Source organism: Anomalospiza imberbis, chromosome 16 (assembly GCF_031753505.1).
Source record: "Anomalospiza imberbis isolate Cuckoo-Finch-1a 21T00152 chromosome 16, ASM3175350v1, whole genome shotgun sequence".
Taxonomy (NCBI): domain Eukaryota; kingdom Metazoa; phylum Chordata; class Aves; order Passeriformes; family Viduidae; genus Anomalospiza; species Anomalospiza imberbis.
The window spans coordinates 1515609-1543354 of NC_089696.1; the positions used below are offsets into that span (position 1 = coordinate 1515609).

Here is a 27746-nt window from a genome sequence, read left to right on the forward strand (position 1 = left end):
AGCTCCCTCTGGGGCAAGTGAGATAGCCAATGTTCTATTTACCAACAGACACAGAGGTGTAGGGTCAATGCTATCAGCGTATCTGGGCACAGCTCAAAGCAGAAGAGTGTTAGGGAAGGAACAGGGGCTCTCTGCACACAGGGAATGCTGAGTTACTGAACTTGGCAACACACAAGCACTTGAGAAAGCCCAGTGATGGGAATAATGCAGACCAGATGGACACTCAGCAGCAGAGAGGAAACCTACTGCTGAATGGCTGAGGGGAGATTTTGCTGTCATACTGGAAAAGAAGTGGTGCTGGCTTGCACACCACATGCTAAAGTCATTGGTATATTTTGGGATCACTCAGATCTGCATTTTTCAAGGCCTGCACGTAATGCATATAAATCAATGCCCAGCAAAGGGTGTAAAAAGACTCCAAATGATTTTATGTCCACAATCTCATATGCCTGAAAGAAGAAAGTAAGGCTGGAAAAAAGAAGAACTGTGACTGGCCTGAACTGATAAGCCTGGAAAAACAGGGAAGAAAGGCACTGACTGGCTATCAGCCCCCCCCCAGACATGGAGGAGTCAGCACTTCCAGGAAAGAAAGCAAACAGCTCTTGGTGATAGCCAGGTAACAGAGTCCAACATGGAGGAGACTTGGTGAAGATAGCTGTCACTGTGATGCAAAAGTTGAGTGAAAGATGAGCTAAATTACTGGAAGAGGAACAAACAAGCAACTCTCACAAGAAAGCCTGTCCAGGACAGGTGCTGGGGTTGAACACACCTTGAGCACAGAGAGTGTCCATCTGCCAAAGACACTGGGCAGATGGAATCCCTCCCAGAGCCACCTGTGCAACCAGGAATGCAGCCAAAGCCACTTCCCTACAGACTTGTTAAGAAATCAGATTTCTGAGAGCTGGGCACTTCCAGTAATCCCAAAGGGAAAGCTCTAGAGAACTTAAAACTCCTCCAGCTGAAATATCTGTAAGGGAAAAGATGTAGGAATAAGGCTTAGAAGAATATTTGCAGTGTATAGCTCAAACACAAGACCAAGTGTCCTGCAATAGATGTGGCTCTCCCCACCCACCACTGCTGCTGAGTAGTGTCTACAGCACACATGCTGTCCTTAAAAGTTTGACTATGAAAGATAAAAAAAAACAGCAATAATTCTGATCCACAGCTATGGTGAACAATCCATGCATGCTTTCTGAAAGTCCAGCATGTACAAGAATGATCAGAGACCTTGCAATAATTAAGGAGTTAGACATGAACCAAAAAGATCATCGTCAAGGGAAATGGTCTTCCCAGGAAATGCAGCATAAGTAAGAAAAAGAAACCGCTGCTGGAATTCTCTGATCAAAATCAAATTCTTCCCAACCAAGAAGCTGGAGAAAGAGCAGAGAGAAGACATTCTCCAGCTGCTAGAAAGAAACCAATGGAAAGATCCCTTCAGAAATGAAAGAAAAGTGGGCAGATAAATGATTAGGCTGTGCAGCTGCATGGCAGGGCTCAAAATTGGCTGCACATGTAATCCCAAGACACGGAAGCTCTTAAAAGAGAGCTGACCCTGACCTCAGATTAGTGGTCTGGTCTCCAGCCTCTGAAGTATGCTCCTTACTGCCACTAAACAGATACACTGGAGCTCTGCACCTAAAATGAACCACCAGAAGAACAGGACAGTGTGAATCACCCGCTATCTGTGAATTTCTGATGATGTTGAGGGACTTCAGTGGGCAAGAGGAGTTATGTTTAAGAAAATCACAACACACAGCAGGTTTTCCTAGTCTGGCCATATCCCAGAGCTCTTAGGCAGGATTTCAGGTGTTTGTACCCTGACCAGCAAAGCCTTTGGACTTCCCCATGAAACTCCTTCCACAAGCACAGCTGCACTGCTTATCATATTTGACTTTCCAGCAGTTTATCAGACTCAACCCAGGTTATGGCTTTTTTTTCACCACGAACAACCCATATAGTAACAACCTGAGGACACTTTCTGTTGACTCCAGAAAAAAAATAAAAGCACTATGGCTCCATAACCACCCAACCTGCAGCTGCAGAGCTCTGTCCAAGCCATAATTGGTCTTTAGAAGCTGGAGGAGCCCTCCCATAAACATCTAATTACTATTCACAGCACATGCAAAGCAGAGCTGAGTTTCTTTTGAGCAGCCCCAACAGGCTTGATTTGAAGATTTCACTGTTCTCGAGGAGACCTAATTTGCATGATTTCAGACAGGTTTCTCTGAAAGCTTGTGTGTGAGGCATTGCCTCCTTAACAACCAACCCAGAGCAGGTGAAAGGGGATCAGATTTGGCCAGACTTACGTCAGCCACAGGGATGAGAGTATCAGCAAGGTGACCAATGCGGTTCTTCCTGTACAGCCACGACATCAGCAGTATCCCCAGGGCCACATCAATCAGCAGAGACACAAAGATGTTGGCTTTCCTGCAGGCAGGGTAGAGAGAAACAGAGTTAGAGAAAAAGTGTTTAATGTTTCAATGACAGTTGTTTGCTTCGCTTATGTAGCACCTTTAATGTCCCAGGGACACCAGGACAACTCACGGAAGAGGAACAATTTTGGAATCTTTTCACTTCCACTGGTGTGCTGCCCCTTATGTAGCCAAGCACAGGAGAGGTTTGTTCAGCCTGGAGAAGGGAAGACTGAAGGGAGACCTCACAGCTGTTTACAGCTCTCTCCTGAGGAGCAGCTCTGATCTGTGACCAGGGACAGGACCCAATGGGACAGCTGGAGCTGTGGCAGGGGAGGTTTAGGCTGGATTTTAGGAAAAGGGTCTTCCCCCAGAGGGTGCTGGGCACTGCCCAGGCTCCCCAGGGAATGGGCACGGCCCCGAGCCTGCCAGAGCTCCAGGAGTGCTTGGACAACACTCTCAGGCATGCCCAGGGTGGGATTGTTGGGGTGTCTGTGCAAGGCCTGGAGCTGGGCTGGATGATCCCTGTGGCTCCCTTCCCACTCAGGATATTCTGTGATTCCATGATTCTAAACTCAGAGCCACTCAGAGCCTGCCGCATCACAAAACCTTTCTTAGTAGGGAGCAAAGAGGGGATTGAAGCTACAAAGAGGAATGTTAGACAGAAAACTCAGGGGGGATTTACCAACTACCAGTACCAAGGGCAGCAGCACTTGGCACATCCACATTGAGATCAGATGGCTTTCCCAGACAAGGCAATAAATAGTGGGTTTGGGTTCATACACAAACCCAGAAGGGCTGCTGAGCTGCCCCTTCCTTGCTAGAGTTTCTGAATGGAATTCCATTACGTGAGCTACTCAGGAATCAGACTGAACAACCACAGTTACTTTTGGCCTTCAAATCTGTTAATCTATTTTAAGTGTTCCCTGGGAGTCTATTACTGCAGGATCAGAGAACCACACAGAACAAGGCTGGCTGTGGAAGAGCCGTAGGGCATCCAGTATCTGTCTCAGATCTCTGCTCTGTTCCTCTCACTGTGCTGCATGTTTGCTTTTTCTCTTACACTTTGTTACTGTTCTATCAGTGTAAGTGGAGTCTCTGGTCTGCAGTTTCTGCACAAAAAGCTTCCCCAAAAGAGTGGGTGAAAAAGGGGAGCATTTAAACCTTTCTGCTCTTATGGAAAGTGCCACTGAACACTGATGGATGGCCGTGGTTGACAGCAGCACATGTGAAAGCAATGAGCCTGTGGGAGTAGTGACAGGAAAGCACTCACACATGAGTGCAGTACAAGCTTTTGGGGTGCAATATCCCAGTTGCCTTTCCTGGGCTAGGGAAAAAGGCAGGTATCTGGCAAAAGGCATGATTAACACATAAAAATACAAATATATATGCATATGAATACAGCGCAGAGTAAAAATATGCAAACTAACAGGGAATAGAGCAACATGATAGGGTGCAGTGAGGACCTAGTACTGTCCAGGCATGGGATCCGTGGTTTGGGTTCCCCACAGGAGATAAGAATAGAGCCAAGACACACCCAACTTTACATGTACTCCATACCTCATCAGCTGATTTTGGTTTTGAGCCTTCTTGTTGCTGCTGATGACCTGGAGGTGCTGCAGGCGATGTCCCAGCTGCTCACAAGTTGAGAGTTTGCTCCACAAGAAAGACAAAGGCCAAAACTTCAGCACCCTGCAGAAACACATGGGAATGTCTCCTCTTGCCTTTGCCATGCAGCAGGCAGGCCAGCATCCATGCAAAACAGTCAGTGTGAAGTTAAGGTTGTGCAACCAGAGCTGGTGATTAGATGTTAATGACTCTCTGAAAGGTTAACAGAATTAAGGCAGCCTTGCCAGATCAAGACATGCAGACAAACCAAGCTCTCATTTGCACTCTGCCAAACCATGTCTCACTCTTCCAAGGAAGCCACAAGGCAATCCTGATTCCAACCTCTGCTTTTGGATGCATCACTGGGCTTGCACAATGCTCCAATCTCCAGCAGAGCAGAGTCAAGTTGTGTTCAGTGCAACAATACAACACGGTGTAACTGCTGCACAAACCCCAGCGCTATGCATCACGGATCATGGAATGGTTTGGGTTGGAAGGGACCTTAATGCTCATCTCATTCCACCCCCCTGCCACGGGCAGGGACACCTTCCACCAGCCCAGGGTGCTCCAAGCCCTGTCCAGCCTGGCCTTGGACACTTCCAGGGATCCAGGGACAGCCACAGCTGCTCTGGGCACCCTGTGCCAGGGCCTGCCCACCCTGCCAGGGAACAATTCCTTCCCAATACCCCATCTAGCCCTGCCCTCTGGCAGTGGGAAGCCATTCCCTGTGTCCTGTCCCTCCATCCCTTGTTCAAAGTCCCTCTCCAGCTCTCCTGGAGACCCTTTAGGCACTGGAAGGGACTCTAAGGTCCCCCAAGAGCCTGCAGCTCCCCAGGTGAACCCCTCCAGCTCTCCCAGCCTGGCTCCAGAGTAGAGGTGATCACAAGTCTCTGTGTGGTGTGAGCCTCATATAACAAACAGCTGTGCCCTACATGCAGTTTATGTCCCTTCCCCCACCTCTTTTCTTTTTTTTCCACTTGACCCTTCCCTTATTTTTTTTCTTCATTACTTCCAAATTTTTTTTCAGGGTCTTCACTTCTACTTTCTCTCCAGTGCCTTGCAGTGACCAGCATTATGTAGATAACACAACATTTAGCATTTAATCAGGTTTCAAAGTGAACATCCACATTAGGCCTGTAGGGGAGGAAACAGTCACAAGGTTCTTTTCTTATGACTCAGAAGAAAAGTACAAAATGATGCTCAATTATTTTGGGGAGTTACTTTTATTACCACACAACCTATAAAGCAAGGACAGTTGGTGATTTGTGCAGGCTGAAGTGACACAGTACTGGGAACAAGCTGGTCACAGAAACCACAGCAACACATGGCACCAGGTTTGGTTTGGGGGATAAATTCTAATGTGGATGTAATTTGGATCACTTCTCTCCTGTACACAGGAGTACACTCCACCAGCCAGTGCAGTTGTTTCACTACTTTCACAGTGTTTTACTGTTTTTTGTTACAGGTCCAGGAATCCACAGTCACTTTTAGTCACTTTGTCTACTCTCCTGTGCTGCTTTGGCACAATTTTTCAGGTTACATTCATTTCACACAATACCATTATTCCTTATATCCTGCTTCACCCTGGAAATTGCACAGCTTCTTGCTGCTTGGATCATTACTGAGCATGGCCTGGAGATGGATGTCCCTGCAAACTGTGCGTGCCTTCCACGGTTTTCACCCGGAGCATGCCAGCCCATGCCCAGCAGCAGATGCCTCCATGACTGCCCATGATGGGCACACTGGGGTGCCACTGCTATTTATATAATTCACACCAATCACAAGGGTATGGTTCCTCCAAACCCTGCTCAGTTCCCTGGGGCTGCTGTCCCTTTCCTCCCCGCACCCTCCTGAGCCCTTTGAACCCCACTTTGTGCATCATTTGTCAGCTTAAGGACCAGAGTGTTGAAATCCCCCTCTTCCCCCTCCCTTCCCATTCAAATTTCAGACACATTGGGTTTGAAACACACGCAGTGTACTGTGAATCATTCTTAATTTGAGGTCTCCAAGTTACTCAGCTCTGCGCTACAGCCTCCCACCTTGGAGACAAATGAATGCACTGTTCCTCAGCTGACTTGTCAGGAGGAGGGAGCTGAGGCGGTGGAGAAAAGAGCACCGTGCAGGGGAGGGAGAGGGGGTGACTGCTCTGGCCACTGATCACACACACCTGCGCTCACAGATTCACCAAGGCACGAGAGCAGACGCGTTTTCCCTTCCAATTATGCCCCAGCTCAGTGGTTACAAACTCTGGTGTGGCAAAACTTGACTAGAGCAGAGATTGTACTTGAAATGTAAAGAAGGGGAAGCTCTACCTGTGGGATTATGTACAGATGGCTGAAGGTGAAGAATTATGGGTCAAACACCAGCTGCCAGATCCTGTCAGCTCAGGCAGAAAGCAGCAGCTCTGGGGCCCTGTGCTACACTACACACTCACTGGGTGATAGTCTCATCCTCTCTCAGCAGTGGGTGTCTCTCACCATCCATGGCTGCTCCTCAAGGTGGAGGCAGCCAGTCCCTGGGCCACCCCCAGTCTGACACCCCTGGCCACGAGAAAGGACAGGCTGCTGTTTTCTGCCTGAGCAATGTCTTGCACAAGTGGGAATGATTCCCAAAGCAGCCTCATCCCCAGAGCACCACAACATTGTGCAGCCTGCAATGGTTCAGCTCCTCAACTGGACACCATGGGGCCAAAAACACATCACAGGGATGTCCTTGTCTGTGCTACAACTGACTCTCTTTTCACTCACCAGCACAAGAACAACCTCTATTCCACTCACATACTTTCTTTGGAAATACATACACATACTTATTGAAATAAAAATACAAACACTGCAAAAAGCTCAATAGAGCAGCTGCAAGGTGTGCTATGGGAACTCTCCTCTCTGTGAGGACTGAGGAAGAAAGTAAAAAAATATTCCTTGTGTGGTCTCCTACTCCTTTGCACATCGACTGTGCATTGCTAGAAATACTCCCACTTGTTTACAACACAGTATACAGAACCATTTTCAGAACTTCAACGGAAAACCAACCAGATAGAAAACCTCAACAAAAATCCAGTGACGTTGTGTCATTGCATTGTTTAAGCAGCAGGAGATCTTTGGGGTATTTCCAAATATATGGAATTTTAGCAATAAATTAACATAGCCTCCATGAGTAAGTCTTGATTTTCCAATTCAGTTTTTTCCCAAGAGTGAGAGGGGAATTTTCAGATACCAGATGAAAAGCAATCTTTCCAAATCTGGATCACATGCAAATATTAAGCTTCATTAACCAGAACTCCTGCGTGTGCTAGAAACTGCAGGAGCAGTGCCTTCTTTTGGATGAGGAATTGGAGGTGCTTACAAACAGACTTTTTTTAAAACAAGCACATGGAATTTATTGCCTTAAGACTAAAACATCCGAATGTCCCCAAGAGCAGAGATCTTCAGGGACAATGGGAATGCTGCCCCCAAGTTCCTATGAAGCAGAATCGCAATGGCCACCCCTTAGCACACGGTGGTGCTGAAGAAATGCCTTAATTCAGGATGTGCAGGACTTGGGAACACGGGATGAGCTTGGAGGGATGGCAGCGACTCACTCCCTGAGATTGCCAACACTGCTGCCCTGCTTCTCTCATGCAAATACACAAACACAACAGGGGCATATCCAAAAATGCCCAAACCTCCCCAGCCTGAGAGGACATTGCTGATCTCTTTCTTTAGCCTTTCGAAGCTGACTATCCCTTAACATCACAAAAAACAGAAAGTAAGAAGTCCTGTGACCTGAAGGAGAAAAAAACCAGTGAATCTTATTTTATGGAATGTCCTGTCCCAGCATGGGGAGGAGGGGACTGGAAGGACACCTGTACGTGACGTCTTGAACCCTCCCTGCCTTGAGTATGCTGGCATGAAGGAGGTTGTACCACACATCATGTGATACAAAATGGAACCAAATTCCTTGAAATGACTTAGAAGGTCAAGCAGGAGACTTGTTATAAAGCCAGGTACTCTGTTCTCCAAGACTGTTAAAAAACACATATGAGATAAGTAAATATAAAGTTGATACTGTGGGTGAGTAAAACAAGGGAGAGAGAAAGCTCTGCCTCCCAAGGCTAAGGACAGGCTCAGTGTAGGTTTATGCACAGCAAGCCTTGCATTCTGCCTGCTGCCCCAGGTACAGCTGGCTGCTGCTCTACCTCAAAACATCCTGGCCCTAGGAAAAGCTGAAGTCAGAATTCCTGAGAAGCTTGGTAGCAGCTATCTGGGCCCAACCTGCCAGCTGAGCTTGAGCTCCCAACTTATGTTTAGACTGCAGACTGCGACTGGATGCTGGCAAGGCCTGGGCTTAACCTGACTCCAAGCCTGGCCTGAATCCTGGCACCAATTGAGGTGGGACCAAGTGAGACCAAATGCCTGTGCAGAAAAGAATCATCCTGTCTGTTGGTGGTGGCACACAGACAGAAAAAGGACCCTTGGAGCTGACTCCAGATCTTCTGCCCAACCACAAAGTTGTGACTTAATCACCATTAAGAACCAGTAACACACAGTATCTACAGAGCAGTCCCAGGACACGGGTCCTTGATGATATCAGGTTTGAATCTCAATCTCTTCCAATAACCCAAAACTGGACAGTTTTTCCTTTGTGTACCAGACCGTGTTACCCAACTGCTCAGAAAATCTTTGCATGGGAAGAGTTTCACTGTAATTATTTTACAACTGTATCACACAATTGGGAATCTGTGAAATACCTCCATTCCTTTAGGCTGTGCTTAAAAAGATTTATCCATGAATACAGTAGTAGCTGTTATCAAAATTTCATCAATTACAGTGTCCCCTTGCAGCTTAGAACCAGAACTCTACTCCTCTCTGTCACAACCTCTCCAGGCAGCTGCAGTGGTGAAATCACCATCCCTGCAAGTATTCAAAAAACACGTGGCACTTGGAAACACGGGTTAGTGGTGGTATTGGCAGTACTGGGTTAATGGTTGGACTCTTAGAGGGCCTTTCCAAGGTAAATTATTCCATGATTCTAAGTTTCTTCCTTGCAAATCTGCTCAGAATTAGCTTTCAGTCCAAGCACTTGCCACGTGTTACATTTGGAGCATCCTATTCAGGCTCACAGTTGTGAGAACAGGATTTCACCAAAGTTTCAGGCTGAGCAGCAATCCCTCTAAACTTCTGTAAAGTGCCAAGGTTGCAGCACCACAGTCTCTTGGAGAGAGGATGGATTTAGAAACAGTATATGCTGATGGTTCACAGCTGCAAAGGAACTTACAGCAAACAGGGAGGAGGGAGTCCCCAGCTATGGAGCCATTAAGGAGAGCCTCATGTCATTCTGTCAGCCACAGAATACCTGGAAATCCACTGTTTCAGCTGTGATGAAACTGAAGCAGGGCTGAACTATCCCTGCTGCAAATGGGGAGGACATGAATGCCTCCCCAGAAAACCTCCCAGCTCCACGAAGAGTTCTCAGGGAGCCTTTGGCCTTGTGTTTTTCTGCTGGAGTGGAGCTCTAACAGGACCTCTTGCAGCAGCCTGTTTCCAACAGAACAATTTTGTATCACATTTCTCACTGGGGTTGAGCAGTAGTCCTGCAATGCCTAAACATGAATTACATTTCCAGGCAAAACAAGCTGGGTGATGTCACATCACCTACCTGCTCCTGCAGATCCCAGAGACCACTGAAAGCAGGAATGTCAGCAGCATGCAGGCAGGCACGGAGGCCTGCTTCAGCAGCTCCACGATGATACTGGCCTCCACCCCATCCGACTGCCAGTGGGTCAGCTTGATGGGCCCCTCGTCGTACCTGTCCGTCATGAACAGGACCTGGCTCCTGGCCACTGTGTCAAAGATGGCCGAGAGCTTTGAGGCATCCTCTGCCCTCTGGCCAGCTGTGTCCAAAGGGGGGTGCAGATGGGAAAGCATGACCTTGCGCTGGTCATAGTATACCAAGATGATTTCATCCTCCTGAGGGTTCTTTGAGCGTTTCTGAAGGATAGAACAGCTCCAGAATTTGCTGTCTCCTTCTTTGCTTAGCTGGATCCATGGCTCATGGCAGAATATGGTCCCAAGGTCTTCCAAGAACTCACTGAGACTCTCTTCTTTCTCCTGTTTGCTATTGCTCCATGAACCAAGCACAGAAACAGTGACTTTAGTCACGCGCTGAACTTCCCCAAGGTACTGCTTCACCTGGACAGGAATAAAGGGGAAGTGTACCACAGCAAGGATGACAGCAGAGTTCTGCTCGGAGATCCAGCGGCCGATCAAAATGCCGCTGTCTGCTGAGGAGCAGCACGATGGAAAGAACACCTTCAGTACCATGGCAGTGACCCTGCAGGGACGTACACCTGCCAATAAACACAAAAATTAAACTTGAGGATGGCGAGTAAACGTAAGGAAAATCTGAGCTGGCCAAAGCCACCAGAGAGGAGAATTAAGCATGCTTGAAAACACGAAGCCCAACCACTTGAGTAATGCCATTAGTGACAGCCAACAGCCATACACACATTCAGGAAGTTCCTGATGATCTGCAGTCTTTGAAGTGAGGGAAGGTGAGCCTGGAGTTTCCCAGTAAAGCCCTTCTCCCAGTCCTGGAAAGGTCTCTCATGGTGGTAGCCAGATAAGCACAGCCCATCAGACCAGCCAAGATCTGGCATTCACCCAGCCTTAGATCTTGGATCCCATGCTGGATGTGCTGGAGCACCTCCTAGAGAAGGGACTACATCATAGCTCACCGTGGTGCCTCTGGGGAGTATTTCCTGCTGCTACCAACAATCAAACGCTGGTTCATGCCATTCAGTCTCCTTTACCACCTTACAACCCAGAGCTCTGCAGCAAACTCACAGAGAAACCTTGATCCCATCACTCAGCTCCTCCTGCCTCATTCCTCTCATCTGGAAACTGAGATAATAATTTTGTCAGAAGGGACTATAGTGATTAATTGAAGTAGTTTTAATTCATTAGATTCAACAACCTAAAAAATGAGAAGCACCTCTACTTTATCAGCGCTCTTTATCTTTAGTGCTTTTCTCCCCATCACTAAGAACACATCTCAGTGGCCTTGGGAGACTTTTCCAGAAAGGAGCTTTGAGGCAGTTGACAGTGTCTCTTTAAATAAGGTGGAGGTTTCTAACAGGAATATAATTGCAGTAAGGAGGGCGCTGGCGCAGAACAGGCAGCATCCGGCGCCCGCTGTCCTTTCCCGTCCTTCAGTGCTTTGTTAGGGGTGTGAAACTCCACAGGGCCCCGAGGCTGCTCCTCTGCGAGGGACCAGTCAGTTGGAAAGGGAACACAGAGGGTATTTACAACACGGAGAGAGGATGCACAGCGGGAAGGGCCTGGTGGCTTTTTCCTCTCCCTTAGGAGAGCCAGTAAAGCTCAGCACCTGGGAATTTCCTACAGCACGGAGGGATGGAGGAGCAGTTATAGGGAGTGATTAACCTCTGGAGTTAATCACTCCCAGCGGGGTACTCTGGGGAGCTGTGGACTCCCCATCCCTGGCAGTGTCCAAGGCCAGGCTGGATGGGGCTTGGAGCAACCTGGGACAGTGGAAGGTCCCTGCCCATGGCAGGGAGTGGAGCGAGATGGTCTATGAGGTCCTTTCCATGTCAAACCATTCTGTGATCTATGATCTATGATTCTTCTGAGATCCTGCTTCCTCACAGACTCCAGGTCTCTGAGGTTATCCTTCTGGTCAAAGAGGGATAAATGAAGTCCCTCTGTGGCCTCTAGATCTTGCTGGGGGTTGGAGGATCTCTGGAGCAGCAAGGGCCAGTGCTGGGTGCATTCAGGACCTGTAAACACTGTGCTTCCAGCACCACACTGCCAACAAAATTCCTCAGGAGAGGGAAGTCTTGGGATGTACTTTGCAGTTTTGCAGTAAAAGGGAAAATTCAGTCCAAGGAAAAACATCAAAGACAGCACCGTGATGTTTTTCCCATCGAAACAGAGAGAGTTGTTGTGAGTATTGCTACAAGAGACTATCAGTGTCTATGCACAGCTGTCTTGAAATGTCTGTCTATCCACTGGACATTTCAGAGAGGAATTGTCAACTGACTCTTCATGCACACACTTATTTTTCACTGAAATTGTTTTTAAAGATAGCCACAATCTTCTGGGAAAACCTCTCATGGAGCAGAAACACTTGTCATCCTTATCCTCTCTAGTTTGTGAGTTTTTCCTCTTATACCTTCCCCAGCTTTTAAAATTAATATAGTTTTATGCACCCAACTACTCTGGCTATAGCTCAGGTCAAATAATCTGCCCTTTGACTGCTTGAGACATGGCAGAGAAGATTCTGGTATGATTTTAAGGCTGCACAAAATATCTTGATAGTTGAAAACCTGGCTGATCAACTATTGTTATGCTAATGTTCTCATATTCCCAAATCCACGACTTGCCATGCATCTACCTCATTCATTTCAATAGAGTGACATATCAAATGTCATCACAGTCAACTGCTTCACTGCTGCTAATTTTAACAGAAAAATCTTACCAATGCTCATGCAGTCCCTGTTCATCAAGTGCCTAAAATCTTTGAGATCCACCTATTTCTGCTGAAAACATCCACCTTTTCTTGAGAGCACCAATGCAGTGACCTCAGGTCACCAAAATGAACAAAATAAACACCACCTGAAATGTGTTAATGCAACCAACACATGAATACAGGACCCCAGGACTGATTAATTCCAGAACTTTTGTTAGAAAAGCAAAGGTGAATGGTGGGATGTGGCCATGGTCTCACCCCAGAGGCTGTCCTGTGGCCACAGGGTGCCAAGGGGGACTGATCCCATAGCAGACCCACACTTGAGCATCCCACGATCCTTGCAGGGGGGCTAGGGCCAGGATATAAAGAATCACAGAACCGTGGCATTGTAAAGGTTGGAAAAGCCCTCTAAGACCATCAAGTCCAGTCATTCCCCCAGCACCACCAGCACCACCAGCACCACTATTAAACCATGCCCTCAAGTGCCACATGCACACGGCTTTTTGAACACTTCCAGGGCTGGCATTCCATCACTGCCCCAGGCAGCCTGTGACAGTGCCTGAGCATGCTTTGCGTGAAAAAAATTCCCCATCTATACTATCTATATATAAATTAAACCTTTCTTGGCACAACATAAAGGCATTTCCCCTTGTCCTGTCCCCGTTCCCTGGGAGCAGAGCCCGACCCCCCCGGCTGTCCCCTCCTGTCAGGAGCTGTGCAGAGCCACAAGGTCCCCCCTGAGCCTCCTTTTCTCCAGGCTGAGCCCCTTTCACAGCTCCCTCAGCCGCTCCTGGTGCTCCAGCCCCTTCCCAGCTCCGTTCCCTTCCCTGGACACGCTCCCGCCCCTCAGTGTCGCGAGGGGCCCGGCGCTGCCCCCGGCCCTGCGGGGGCTGCCCGGTGCCCGGTGCCCGGCCCGGCCCGGCCCGGCCCGGCCCGCTCCTACCGCCCGCTCCGCGCCGCCGCTTCCGCCCGCGGTTGCTCGGAGACGCCGCTGCCGCCGGGTCGTGCAGCCGGACGGGCCCGGCCGGCGCCGCCACCCGCCGCCCGCGTTCCGTGGTGCCCCGGCTCCCCGCTCCCGGCCTGTCGGGCTCCGCCGGCCCCGCTCCCGGCAGCGCCGCTCCCCTGCTCGTCCCAGCGCCTTCCCGCGGGCCCCGAGTGCGGCGGGGCCGCCTGAGCCGCGCGATAAGGAGCGGCAGTGCCCCCCGCCTGCCCTGCCACCGCCCGGGCTGGAGCGGGGCCAGGGTCTCGGCTGTGCTCACGGGACGCTGTTGGCTCCATCCCCACAGGCCAGGGGCTCACCTGTCCTCACAGGACCCCGCTGTCCTCTGTTACCAAAATCGAGGGGTCCCGCTGTTCTCACAGGACCCTGCTGTCGCTCATCCCACAGGCCAGGCACCTTTCCATGTGGGACCCCGTTGTCCCTCATCCCCAAAGTCCAAGGACTCACCTTTCCTCAGGGAACCCCGTTGTCCCCCTTCCCACTGGCGAGGGACTCGGCTGTGCTGATGGGACCCTCTTGACCCCCATCTTGACCGCCTCAGTGGATGCCTGGCCCAGCAGAGACCCACGGGAGCCCACGGGCACCCAAGAGCTTTGTCCTGTGATCGGGCAGTGGGCTTGGGCCAGTGAGCTTGGGAAGATGCTGGGCAGCATGAGGAGGTCCCACATGGAAAGAGAGAGCAGGTGCAGAAGTGGGGGTGGGCTAGATAGAAGATTTGGGGTTTTAGTTTTGTTGTTGGATGCCACAGAATTGGAAAGAAGATGGGGGACATTAGGTCTTGTGGGAGGGAGCTCAGCTTCCTGCAATGGGACAGGCTGATCCCCCCGCTCCTGCAGACCATGCAGCCCCACTCCCTGCTGCTTGCCTCACTCTGCAGGGAGAGGGCTCCTGGAGAACCCCACGGGGTGTCTGTTGTGTCCAATGCCTGTTCCAGGGCCAGGAGGGAGCAAGGCCCTCTCCAGGGATCATTTGGGATGAGAGGCGGTGACTTGGGTCTGGGACATCAGCAGAAACGGAGGAGTCATTAAGCTCCGTGCCCACACCGAGTGCTGGAGCAGGGAGAGGAAAACGCCCGTCCCTGTGCCGGCACACCCTGCCCGCCTTCCCCTGGCCCCTGCCGATAAAGGCAGCAGAAGTGGCACTGAGCCCTCCTCTCCAGAGGACAAGAAGATGTTGTCCACCCCAGGATGTGAGGCAGTGTAAGGAGTTCCACGATTCCATATGGACTTTACTCCGTGTAGTGGTTGTTGTTTCCCTGTAGAGGTCAGGAATGCAGCACAGAAGGAGTTACCTTCATCTTACCCTTTTCCTGAAGTCTGCTGCAGATCCAGTGTGCTGTTCTCTGATTGCAAAACCCACACTAACAGCCTGGGAACGAATTAGGACAGACCAGTTGGTTCAATCGTGCCAGGCTGGACAGGGCCTGGAGCAACCCGATCTAGAGGAAGGTGTCCCTAGTTATGGCAGGGTGTAGATCTAGGTGATTGATCTTTAAGGACCCAGTCCAAACCATTGTGTGATTCCATGATTCTGTGATGGAGCATAGACTTCTAGCGTGATCTTACCCCTCCAGTCATGCTCTGGCATCAGGAAGATGGGACCATGGCACATCAAAATCACATGGAGAGAGGAGAAATATTTATATCAGCTTTGGAAAACACACAAGGAATCAAGGATGTGGTGATAAGTTTGCCAAGGCACCAATGCAAGGCCATTTCTGAGTAGCTGGGTCATCCTTTATACACTCTGGTGGGTCCAGAGCTGGTCTAGTCCCGGAGAAGCTGGGGGCCATCAGGCAATCAGGTCTGGGGCAATGTCCCATCCCTAGAAATGTCCAAGGCGGTTGGACAGGGTTTGAAGCAACCTGGGCTAGTAGAAGGTGTCCCTGCTGTGAAATGGTCTTTACAGTCCCTCCCAACCCAAACCATTCCATGATTCCATTACAGGAATCTGTGAGAGCAGTGGAGCTCTCAGCGCACCAGCAGATGCACAGCTCAGTGGGGCTGCAGGGGAACGACCCCCCCTCCCCACCTGTGCGTTTGGTTGGGATCGGCACATGATGCCCCAGCATTGGTGGGTCTGTACGGGGGCCTCACACAGTACTTAAAGACTTTGACACAGTTCTCCACTGTGTCTGCCACAAGGAGGTGCCCAGAGGAGGAGCAAGCCATGCCAGCAGGCCTCCGCAGCCCTGTGGACACCAGGCAGATGGGAGCTCCATGCTCTGGGAACAAGTGGACTGTACGGCGCTGCTCGTCTGCCACCAGGATGCTGCCATCCTTGTCCACGCAGACCCCAGCAGGGTTGCCAAACTGGTGTCCATATTTGCTGCTGAGGGAGCAGAGGAGCTTACAGCTGCTCATGAAGACCTTGACGTCTCCACACTCCTCGCTCACCACAAAGCCTCCACTGGGCACTGGACTGACGTAGCGAGGTCCCTGCAGATTTGGGACAGAGTGGACATTGAGTGTCCTGAAGGTATGGTCCAGTGCAAAGCTGTCCACTTGGCCTTGTGCATAGTCTGCTACCAGGATCTTGCCCATGGAATCTACTCCAATACCCCTGGGGGAACCAACCTTCCTGATCTTTATCCATTCCCCCTTGGAGAGGTTGGTGTAAGGGTTGAAGACCCAGATGGCTTCATTCACCATGTCAGCTACAGCCACCATTCCCATCCTAGTCACAGTCACATCTTCCGGCAAGAAAATGCTGCCTCCCTTGCCCGTTTGTTGGCAGGGCAAGGACTGCAGTGTGTGACCTGTGCTGCTGAGCACGTGGACCCAGGGAGCACTCTCAGCTGTCACGTAGATGGAGCCATCCAGGGAGCAATGGATTCCTCTGACACCCCCGTAGCGGCTGCCAGTGGGATTGGGAATCTGCCGGACCAAGTGATCCTGGCAATAGTGGAGGAGGTTCTTGATGTTGTCCAGATCTCCACACAGGCTTTTGGCCTTATCTGCCAGCTGGTGGACCTGGTGCTGGGTCACCATGCCCATGCCACGCTGGCTGTGCAGCACTGGGCTGGCTGACTGCAGTGTGGTAAATGACTTCAGCTGGAGGCTGTAGATGGTTTTCAGAAGCTTTTGCTTTAGCTGGCTGGTCTCCAGCGTGTAGTCCATGACAAATCTCTTGTCCCTGTTTGGGGGAAGCAGTTAGGACCATGACTGTCCCTGCCTGCTGCCATCTCTGAGGCCATGCTATGGTGCTTACGATCTACCCAGGGTCAAGGTGTTGGTGCTAGTCTGGATTCACTTCATGCCAGAGAGACCACGTCACTTTATTGCCAGCTAATTATGAAATAAAGACAAACAAGGACCATGGCATAGAAATTAAAATGTCAGCAAACTGGAACTGCAGCTGGAGGAGCAACCCAAAAAGGTCCAACAGCTCCAACAGCTCAACTGGTGTCAGATGTGGCCTGAAGATTTATGTGTAAAGATGAGCCCTGTGTGTGAACTTATTGAATGGGACCTCAGACTCCCCAGTTCCTGAGACAGTGACTTCTTTCAGGTCTTTAACACTTGTTACCCCTATTTTCTGTGAGCCTTATCTCTCCAAACCAAGCTCAATCCATGATAACACTTGAGTCACTCAGGGTGACCATTCCTTGACTCCCACATGTCAGATGTCAAACGTGGCCAGTGCATGTCTTCGCTCAGGGCAGCCCCTTTCCCATCCAAATAATTTCACAGAATCACAGAATATCCTGAGGAGGAAGGGACACATCAGGATCATCCGGCCCAGCTCCAGGCCCCGCACAGACACCCCAACAATCCCACCCTGGGCATGCCTGAGATCATTGTCCAAGCACTCCTGGAGCTCTGGCAGCCTCGGGGCCGTGCCCATTCCCTGGGGAGCCTGGGCAGTGCCCAGCACCCTCTGGGGAAGAACCTTTCCTGATCTCCAACCTAAACCTCCCCTGGCACAGCTCCAGCCATTCCGTGGGTTCTGTCCCTGTCACAGGGAGCAGAGATTTGCACCTGCCGATCAAGTTATTTCTGAAGTAGCCAACAACTTATCAGGAAGAAAAGGGGAGATTCTGCTCTGAAACATACATTCAATCTTCACCATTTTTTTCAGGCAAGAGAGCCACTGTAAGAACCCAAATTTTTCTTTTGCACACTCTTCCTCAGTCTTAAAAGTAGGCAGTGATGGGAGCCCAGCTTTGCTATGTTCTCCCCAGGCCTGGCTGGAGCATGGCTTACAACACACAGCTGGGAGCTGGCAAGTGAAATGTTAAGAGAAATATGACCTCATTAAAGCTCCTGGAGAGACATAGCTTTACTTTGCTTTGAATGTGATTATAATTAAAATTATAATGGGCACACTTGACTGTTTTGATTTGTTTGCAATCCATCACTCCACTTTTATTGCCTCATGTCCCATGATTGCCTGGATCATGTGCCTTATGCTGCTCACAAAAGTGACATTTCCCCAGACCACAGCTGAAGAAAGCTAAGACATACAGTGCCAAATGGTCCTTCTCATGTGCAAATACTTCAACTATCTAAAAGCCATCCCTGAATAATTGCAGAGTTACCAAATGCAAATACGCAATGGTGGGGATGAGAGAATACAGATGGAAATCCAATTTCTGCTGTTTTGGGGCCTGGGAACAGCTTTTTCTTCTCCACGGTGGTTATGCCCTGTGTCTCCAGCAGCAGAGATCTGCTGCTTGTTTCTGGGTGGAAACAAGCCCTCCATATCCCAGGACTGCTTGTCAGGGTTCTCCTTCAGAGCTGGACTGAGTCCTCAGTCCAAGAAGCTGGATTTTACAGATGGGGAAGCTGAGTCACTGCCAGGGACATGATGTGCCAGCTGCCACACACCCCTCATCAGGAGCATCCACCTCACTTCCTGGGCACTGGACACCCAAAGCTGCCATCAGACCCTTGATGCTGTGTCCTGAGCCTAGTTTGAACTACTTTGGGGTCCAAACCCAAGAAGAGGGCTCTGACACTGACCCCCACAGATCTCAGGCCAACCACCTGTGGATACAAGCTCAGCACCCCAGATCCTGTACCTTAGTTCTGCTGTCCTGGCGGCTGCCTGTCCTTCCCTGGCAGTGCTGGCCTCCCACCGGCTCTGTCCTGCTCCCTCGCCGGGCTCAGAGCAGTGGGACCAAGGGACGTTGTGTTGTTAGTGACGGGCGATTGCCCTGAAGTCTGGGTAAACACAAGAACTCCTTGTGCTGACAACCAGAAGCAGCAAGACAAGGGCTGTTCCACGTGGTTTTTACTCCCTGCTGGTCTCCTGCCCAGAGACAAGGTGCCTTTCTCCCAGGATAAGTCTGTGTCCCACCTGCCTGCTCCTGCCAGAGGGAGGTACCCAGCTGCGCAGGGGATTTGGGGCTGTTAGGTAGAGGCAAAAGGGCTGATTTGCTGTTCCTCACCCTTGGCAGCTGCTGGGGTGGGACAGGGATGCTCACACGGTGAATCAGGGCTCCTCATGACTTCACCACTGCCTCCCTGTGTGCCCCAGCCTGGGCACAGTGCAGCTGTGTACTTCAGTTTCCCAGCTTACAAAAAGGACACTGGTGAATTTTGGCATGTCAGGCTTTGAGGTTCAGTGATGAAGAAGCATTTCTAGAAGAGGCAGATCAGCCAGGACTGCTGGAACAGCCCCGCTTTCCATCTCCACACTGCTCAACCCAGGCTCCCCACAACTGCACAAAACCATGCTTGGAGTTGATGGTGGCATTTATTAGTTCTGCCCCAACAGAGAGGGTCCGGAGTAAAAGCAGAGTTAGCAAGGAGCCGCCTACAAGGGGCTGCTCAAAACCTGCCCTCCCTTCCTGGCAGTGATTCCTGACAGTGATTCCTGAGAGTCCCCTCCCCACCTTTGCCCACAGTGAGATCAAAACAACCACCTTAAACCCGGCCAAGACGTGAAGAAGTTTGTCTCTGTTGATTAATCAGATGGGCTAAATGTGAGCAAAGTTTTGGTCAGACTCAGCCGTGTTTTGGGATGCTTGGAGGAGCTGCGTGTGCCTCCCTTAGGAGTAAGGAAGCGGGTTGAGTCTGTCTGGCTGCAGGAGATGTGGGCTGGGGATCTGCCTCCAAAGTCTCAGGGCTGGGTGCTCTCCTCAGCAGGTGTTTAGGGCCCTTCTGGTCCTGGATCAATGTATCCCTGAAGCTCACACTGCCTGCCTCAGACCTATTACTAGCCAAAATTACAAAACTAACTTGACATGACAAGTGCTGGGGCCGCTCCATCCGAGCCCCAGCAGGATGGGAGGCAGCTTCAAAAACCATCTCCCAGGGCAACAGGGTCTGACCTTTTGTTTTGCTGTTGTGTGCTCCATCACCAGGATAAACAAACACAGCCTGGCCCTGGGGCTCCCGTTCACCTTTCCAGGACCGTGGTTCTGTCACAACCTGTTCGGAAGCCACCCCGGACCCCAGGAGAGGTCCGTGTCATGGCAGAGCCCTGGCACAGCCCTTGCCCACGCCAGCACCGGGAACTGCAGGAGTCAAGGACATGGGCATGGTCAGCCTGCTGCTGCCAGAGATGGACCAAGGGAAAGAGAGGTCGTGTTCAGTTCAGGCTTTCCTGGGGCACATTCCTTGCAGGTATATGTGGCAAACCTCACCCCTTGTGGCTTTTCCTCCCCTGGTGCAGGGGCAGCAGCTCTTGGTTGTGTGTCCACAAGGAACGCACAAGCCCTGGCTCTCTGCCAGTCCCTGTGCCTCGGGAGACAGGCATGATGCTTGCCTGGCACACTACAAGTGTGCAGGGAGCCAGCAGGAGATCCCACAGGAGGAGTCAAGGTCATTGCTACCACTCACAGACTTGAGGGAATACAACCCAAACCCATCCACTGAGGATATTTCCCCACCTAGAGCGCAGCTCTGTGACTGGGGAGAGTGGGGGGACTCGAAAGTCCACAGTGTCAGTCCGGTGTCACTTGTGAAGAAGGCAAAACGTCCCTGCTGGACACCAGAGCACTCCGGTCCCGAGGATCCCCGCAGTCCCCAGCTTGCTCCACACCACTGTCAGCACAAGAAGGTTGCGGCCAAGGGCTGCGGTGGTTTGCTGGGACTGAAGTTTTGAAGGGACGATGAGGAAGCAGGATGGCAACGGGCGGGTGTCGGGCTGGACACGGGCTGGTCATTGCTTTGTGCGGACACCAGGCGGCCCCGTCTGTCCGAACAACCGGGAGTGATTGGCACTGATCATCCAACAGCTGGAATGCACCCTATCTGTGTCCGTGTGTGTGCGAGGGAAAGTCGTATCCCAGGACGGTGCAAGAGGTTTCCGTGGGAAGCTGGAGCATCTGCTGCACATCTACACACAGAAAACACGATCCCCAGCCTGAGCAGAGCCTCTGTCCTGGCTGCACCCCCCACTGTTCATGGAATGCTTGCAGTGTCCAGCTGGGGACATGCAGGGACTTGGGGACACTGGGGGACACATCTCTTGGAATCTGATCCCCCACACAGACTGAGACTGGGCTGGGGCTTCCTAAACTTGGTTCCATGGAGGTGAGAGCAAGAATTCAGCTCCTCTTTCGGCATCACAGAAATCCCTCCAGAAAGTAAAGCTGTAACTACTCTGGTCCATAAAACTGACTTGGCCCTGTCCTCTGACCAGCATGGACACCCCGGAATCCCTGCTGCTGGTTAGATAACCAATGGAAAAGTTTCTCCCGAGTCTGATAAGGGCTCAGCCGACACCTCAGCTTCTGCCTTTCTCCGTCCTCCTCTGCAACCTCCCTTGCTCACAAGGCTCACAGAGGATTAGGGAGTTAATCCTCTTTGGGACATCAAGCTCCCTGTTAAGACTTCTGGGAAGGGCCAGAAGCTGTGAAGCACGGTGGGGCACTGCCACAAAGCCCCTTTCATGCCAGGAGCAGCCCTGTGGATGAATCCCTGTCCTGGTGGCAGCCTCTCCATTGCTGCCACCCCCTTCTCCACCCAGCTGGAGCACAAGGCTGTCCCCAGGGCCATGGGAGCTGGACAGGTCCCAGGCTGTCTCCCTCCACCCCATTCTGGCCTCTCCACCTGGTCTGGAAGGGTGGTGATGGGAGAAAAGAGAAACATCTTCCTGTCTTGGCAGGGAACAGCATCCCAAGGCCATGCAGGAGGTGGGAAACAAACAAAAGCTTTCTGCAAACACAGCTCCATGCTCAGCCTGCTGAGGAGAGCTCTGGACATCCAGGAGCTCTGTAGAATCCCAGGGGCATGGCTATTACTGGAGCAAAGTGATGTGCTGGAAGCATTCCCTTATGGATGATACTGAGCCAATTGGTCTTCCATGAGGAATTGCTCCGGTTCTTCCTCTGGAGAGGAAGGGTGCAGGCTGGCATTGCTGGTGTGTCACAGGCTTGTGGCCATTGGCTACAACTGAGCAAGGATGCACTTGCACCTCCACTTTCTGTTCCCACTTTCCACCCAAAACACAAACTGTAAACATCCTTGGGTACCCTGCACCTAAAATCAGGGAGGAAATAAAAGTGGCTGAGTGCTTTTACTCCCTGAGCCCTGGATCAGGGAAAATTATGTGGATGCTTTGGTTTTGCAGCAGCTGCTGCCTCGGATGGGGAAGCCAGGGCTGCCCAGACACAGTACCTGGCCATGTAGGTGCTCCTGGGTCTTCAGGAAGCTTCTGCCTTGCAGGAATGTTTGCTCCTTCTCTCTCAACCATTTGACCCTCAGCATCTTCTGCATCCCAGCAGCAGTGGGGAACACTCAGCCACAGTGCCCGGGCACTACTTGGCATCTCCTGTGCTGCCCCAGTCCCAGCAGGCATGGGCCCCTTCCAGGCAGGGAACTGGGTAGGAAGGCAGGAGCTGCTCAAACAGCAGCAGCAGCGGCCAGGATCTCACCCTGCCTTAGCCTGCAAAGCCTGAGGGAAACCTTCTCTCTGCTCAGCTTGGCTGCCTTTGGAAGCATTGGCCCTGGTGAGAGCCAGAGCACTGCTCTCACCCGCCCCAGCTCTTTTAAGTACTTAAACCCTCACTGCTTCCCTCCATGGGCCTTTGATCCAGCTCCAAAGCTAGAAAGGTTCTGCCCTGGGCAAATACCCAGGGAAATGATCCATTCGGAAGCATCTAGAGCAGGGAAAGGAAACCTCCAATTGCAACAACAGATGGGAAAACTGAGCAGGGAAATTTTGTAGCCTTTTGTACTGTTTTTCCTCATGTAAAGCTGAGGAGGTGGGATAGCTACTCCTCCACACTGGTTACATGCTATGGAGGGTTGGAGAACACGGCTGCTGCCAGAGCAGATCTGGAGCTGCAGTCTCAGGGACTGCTCTGCACTTCACTGTTCGTGGCTGAGGGGGGTTGAAGAGTTCATGTGAGCCCTGAAATACACCAGCAGTGCAGCAGTGTTCCCATCAGAGCCAGGGGACAGTCACCAGGGCACAGCGAGATGGCTTGAGGCACACATGCCACCAGAGTGGTTATGGTGGGGAGAGTGGTGAGGAACAGTAGTGCTGCTTCCACAAACAGCTGGGAGCAGAGGATCCAAGATAAGCCACAGGCAATGTGTGGATTGATGCTTCTGGCTGCCTCTGCTCCTCTTCCTCCCGCAGAGAAGCTCCCAGGAGGATCAGCAGGGCTTGCTGTTCTTCCCCAGGAGCTGCAGCCTGGGTGAGAGCAGGCGGAGGCCGGGCTGGGCTGTCCCTCTGATCTGCATTGCTCTGGCAGATCAGCTCCTGCCAGGTCTCAGCACATCTGTGCGGCTTCCCTGCTGTGCTACCAGCCCTGGGGGCAACATTTGTGCCTCAAGGGGACTCACAGCCTCCCACAGTAGCCTACTCCTACTGTGCTAAAGTTTCCAAGGAGGAGCAATGTTGAGAAGAAATGTGGGGAAGAGACGGAATGGCGTTCTCCTGGCACTGTTAGTATCTTCCAGGACACTTTACTTGGAGCTCCCAAGAACAACACCGGTCCTTACTTAAGTTCATGGGGAAACTACCCCCCAACATGCAGTCATTTGGCAGAAAGAAAACCTTCCCAGCCTTTCCCCCAGTAGGAAGTGCAAGGTGGATTGGGACAGGCCCTCTGGAGTGATGAGGCCCCTTTGGGGTCAATTCCTGATTTATCTTCCCAGCTCCAGAGTCCTCTCAGCCTGGTATCTTTCCCTGCCCTCGGCTCACAGTTAAAGTTGCCTTGTCACCGCTGCAAGGCCAGGTCATTGCCTCCCTCCTGCCTGAGACGGAGCAATTCTGCTCTAGGTTGTCTTTGCAGCTTCGCATGTCTGCTCAGAAATCTCCTGGCCGACCTTGGCCCTTCTTGAGCCCACGTTTGGTAACTTTCCACTGCTCCAAGCTCTGGCCTGCCCACGTTGGGGTAAGAGAAAACTGGTTGTGCTGGGCAGGAACCACTTCTTGTCCCCAGCTGGTTCCACCTGGTAGCCCACAGTTCCGAGTGAGTGCCCAGCTCCCTAGCCTGCCGCAGGTGGGTCCTGGGTGCCTTGGCACAGCAGGGTGGGGCACCTCAGCACTCACCCTCCAGGTCATCTCAGTCACAGCCTCTGGATTTGTGTGGTCCCAAATCACTTGGATCTCCCCCACCCAGCTGCACATTGCTCTGTGCAAGGGATGAACTCCACCTGGCAATAAATGTGTCCCCATTTCTTGGTGTCACACCCAGCATCCTGCTGATGCTTGGCAGCATCTAACTCTGGAGATGGCATTGGGTCTACCACATCTTTTACTTGTGGGCAAACCCAAGGCAGTTTGCAGCTCCATCCCTTGGACTATGTTTTCCCTGCCAGGCTGGAGTGCAGTGGGAAGAGGTGATGCCCACCACAGCCCCAGCCATCCTCCATGCAGGTGGATGACTCCTGAGACTCCTGCTGACTGTACTTCCAGCATGGGATCCCCTCCCCAAATTTTGTCACCAAGCCAGGTAAATCTGGGGACACAGCATTTTCAGGGGTCTCTGGGATGCTCCCACCTCATGCTCGGGGCTGTCCTGCTCACAATAAGCAGCTTGACATGATGTCCTGCCATCCTTCCCCAGGAGCTCTGGTCCCATCCCTGTGTCCCTGGGTGTCTGCTTTGCCCCTGCACTCTCTCCCGTTGCTGTTGACCCTGGCAGGGCATCCAGCCAGAGCTCACAGTCACACCAGTGTGGCTGGAAATCTGGCTGGGGAGGCAGCAAACCCACCCTCCTCCACTCCCAACTTCCCTGGGGCCATATCCTTGTGCCAGTGGGATGGGGAGCATAACAAACTCCTCTTTTACAAGGAACCTTGGAATCTGGTTCCTTCCACTGCCTTGCCTGAGATAAGCCTTCCCTCAGGGTTTGTTTATTAGGAAACCTCCCTCCTTCCCCATCCCCGAGCTTTCTGTTGCTCTTGAAGCTGGAGGAGAAGGAATACTTGAGCAGGAGCAGCTGTACCCACCTGGGGTTAGAAACCCATAAAAGTTGTGCAGCTCCATTGACCAAGAGCTGCTGGGCTCTGAGCTGTGCCAGGCACCTGCTGTGACCCCTTATCCCCCCAGCCCAAGGAGCAGGGGGGGCTGCTGCCTTATCAGGGCAGGGGAGGGATTTGGCTGGGTCCTCCATCTGTTGACTGGGAGTGGGCTTGGATGGTAGGAAAATGGGGGGCACATGCAAGTAGGGGGAGTGTGGCCAACCATGGCCAGGAAAGATGGCTATCGGGCGGGCCTGCGTGTAAACGGTGGGTGATGGCTCGCTATCAGATGCCTTTAGGGTGACCAAATAGCCGTGTAATGGGTCCTGTGCTGGAGTGGGCTGAGGGCCCTGGGGGTGCAGATTGCAACATGGATAAGCCACCCTTGTAGTTCAACTCCCATCCATTATTTAAATGCAAGGGTAAATGCTTTCATCTTTTCAACTGGAATGGTGCCACCAGCTCAGCCACCTCCCCGGTGGCCTGCAGGAAAGAGTCCCTGGGGAGGGGACTGCTTGGATAGCCATGGCAGGGCAGAGAAGGGAGCCATCCCCTCTGTGAGGGTGCTACCAGCACCCCTGGGGTGCAAAGGCTGATGGACAGGGTGGAACTGGGGACACGGGGTATGACAGTGCACCCTCTCTCTGCTCTTCCCTGCACCAGAACTCAGAGCCCAGAGAATCTGGCTACAGGTTGCCCCGTCCCTGGAAGTGTCTAAGGCCAGGTTGGACAGGGCTTGGAGCAACCTGGAATAGTGGAAGGTGTCCCTGTTCATGGCAGGGGGTGGAAAGAGATGAGGTTTGAGGTTCCTTCCAACTCAAACCACTCTGGAATGTTGGGATTCTATGAATTAGGACACTCATGGCTTCTGTGAGGACGTGTCTCAGGCTGATTTCTGCTGTCAGACATAATGGGCAGCCCCTCTCCGTAGCACAGGACAAGCCAGTGGGATCCTGGTGTTGATCCAGCAGAACGAAAGAGTCAAAGCCCACCCATGTAAACACAGACCACACTCAGCCAGTGTCAACATCTGGCCACATCTTGCTGGTGGCTCACCTGGCACCTCAAAAACAGAGGCTCTGTGATAGGAGCTGTGGCATGAGACTGCTGCAGGATCCAGCCAGAGCAGGCAGAACTCCCAGGAAAGAACAAAGCAGCCAGCAGCAACTCCCACTCAGAGGTTTTCTCTTTAATGGTTTGGTTTTTGTTTTGTACATTCGTAAAACTGTGAACAATAAATACTTTGTGATCGGCCCCCAGCTTCCACTTTCCCCCCAGCTTTCTGCAGAGGTGAGGGACAGAGTGAGTGACACAGAGAGGGCTGCTCTACTCATGGGAAGTGCCCAGCTCACACCATGGGCACCACAGAGCAAGGCAGAATCCCAGCTCTGGCAGCAGGATCGAGTCAGGGTTTGGGGACAGAGAGGTGACAGTGTGCAGGCAACATCTCAGCTAAAAAGGGGTGAAAGGCAGCACGGCCTGGTGATCTGGATGTGGATCTCCTGCTGAAGCTCAGGGCTGATGGTCCCAGAGCTCAGCAACCCCTCTGGTGTCCTGGACCTCCAAGGTGCCCACGTTCAGATGGGGATCTGCTAAAAAATACGGGATGTTGCTTGGAACTGGGAGGAGATGTGGTTTCCAGGTAGGCAGAGAAACGTACATGACTTGTTCCTCAGAGGAGGTAGAGGCAGAGAAGGATGTCCTGGGAAAACGGGATTCCAACTTCCTGGCTGTGCCTGTGGGTTTCCTGCTGTGATTGGGGTGAAGGTCCAGGCATGGAAGAAGAGGAGGTGACTGGGGAGAGTAGGAGAGTATCTTGCCCCTGAGATATGGGAACAGGGAGGTGCTGGCAGGGGGAGTATGGACTGCCAGGGTAGTGAGGGAGCTGGGGCGAGGAGGTGACAGCAGGGCATGGTGTGACAGAGGGACACAGGATGGCAGAAGAGGCTGGAGAGAGACTGGGAGGCTGTTGGGGGAGGGTAATGTAAGCAAGGTGTTTACGTGTGGAGGGTCTGTTGTGCTGATGGTGTTCTGGCATCCAGAGATGACAGCACAATTCACACCCAGAAAGGCTGGCAATGCCACCTCCCTGGGCTCTGGGATTGAGGAACTTCCATCCAGGTTCTGGGGTCTGTTCTGGTGGGGTCTTCTCACCTTCTCTTGTGGAGCCAAGGCCATGCTGGCAAGCAGCAGGACACTGCCCTTCAGGAAGATCTGGAGCTGGCTCAAAAGGGCTACACTGCTGAGCTAAGCATCTCTCCTTCTGAATGTCTCCCTCCCCCCACCCCACACTTTCCTCCAGAGAGAAAAGACCAATAACCCCACAAGGGCCCTGTGTCCTAAGCAAATTCTTGCAGTGAGAAATAAACCCTTTTAGTGATGTGGAAGCTTTGTCCAGAGAGCAATCAGGTGAGAAGAGCCATCTCTTCATGTTGTCTGGGTCCACCAAAGCACCTGGGAGTCCCAGGTCCCACATGGGGCCTTGCCTTCTTCAGCCACCACAGTGGAATTGTCCTCTTTGGGCCCAGAGTGTGTAAAGCTCCTGGGATGTGCTGTGTACGTCCCTTATTTGTGGCTTTTCCACTGTCCTCTTTATCCTGCCTTCCTGGCGCCCATCCCGGCATTTCCCATTTTAAGGAACAAGCCACCAAGCTGGTGAAGGCCCTGGGTGCTAACAGAACACCCCACCATGTCCTGAATACAAAGTGTGGATGGGAGAGGAAATGCTTTTCCAGGAGAGCACTGCAGGCAGGGACTCCAGGAGTTCCTGGCCCAGGGCATCCTGAGCCAGAACAGGTGTTTCTCACGAGGGTGGTGGGGACAGGGACGTGTGACTGCCCTGCAGTGGGTCCCAGTCTGCCCAACAGAGTCAGGAGTCCCCAGTGAACACACTGC

General features: G+C 51.9%; 2 protein-coding genes across 9 annotated transcripts in view; both read right to left on the reverse strand.

Moving 5' to 3' along the window:
• PIGQ (phosphatidylinositol glycan anchor biosynthesis class Q) overlaps nucleotides 1-14132 on the reverse strand; it is a 38127-nt gene extending 23995 nt beyond the window's left edge. For 2 of the 8 annotated variants that reach the window (XR_011004464.1, XM_068206452.1), the window contains exons 1-4: nucleotides 13782-14121; nucleotides 9654-10344; nucleotides 3972-4103; nucleotides 2307-2427 (exon numbers count right to left, since the gene is read on the reverse strand). Coding sequence is in view for 7 of the 8 variants with exons in the window: in XM_068206452.1 (XP_068062553.1) it covers nucleotides 2307-2427; nucleotides 3972-4103; nucleotides 9654-10344; nucleotides 13782-13908 (1071 nt within the window). In the remaining variant the exon portion in view is untranslated. Of the gene's footprint in view, nucleotides 1-2306; nucleotides 2428-3971; nucleotides 4104-9653; nucleotides 10345-10503; nucleotides 11520-13425; nucleotides 13556-13781 lie in introns of those variants that run through there. The other 6 variants (XM_068206449.1, XM_068206448.1, XM_068206447.1 and 3 more) reach the window with 5 other exon arrangements.
• A 1244-nt stretch (nucleotides 14133-15376) lies between these two features.
• On the reverse strand, nucleotides 15377-20046 carry NHLRC4 (NHL repeat containing 4). Its single transcript, XM_068206454.1, has 2 exons — nucleotides 18506-20046; nucleotides 15377-16617 (listed from the first exon to the last, which is right to left on the reverse strand). Exon 2 carries the CDS (start codon nucleotides 16599-16601, stop codon nucleotides 15477-15479), a length of 1125 nt encoding a protein of 374 aa, XP_068062555.1. The 5' UTR covers nucleotides 16602-16617; nucleotides 18506-20046; the 3' UTR covers nucleotides 15377-15476.
• Nucleotides 20047-27746: the final 7700 nt, after the last annotated feature.

Excerpts from the sequence above, each read along its gene's own strand:
- NHLRC4 (XM_068206454.1), bottom strand. The coding sequence starts at position 16,601 with ATGGACTACACGCTGGAGACCAGCCAGCTAAAGCAAAAGCTTCTGAAA.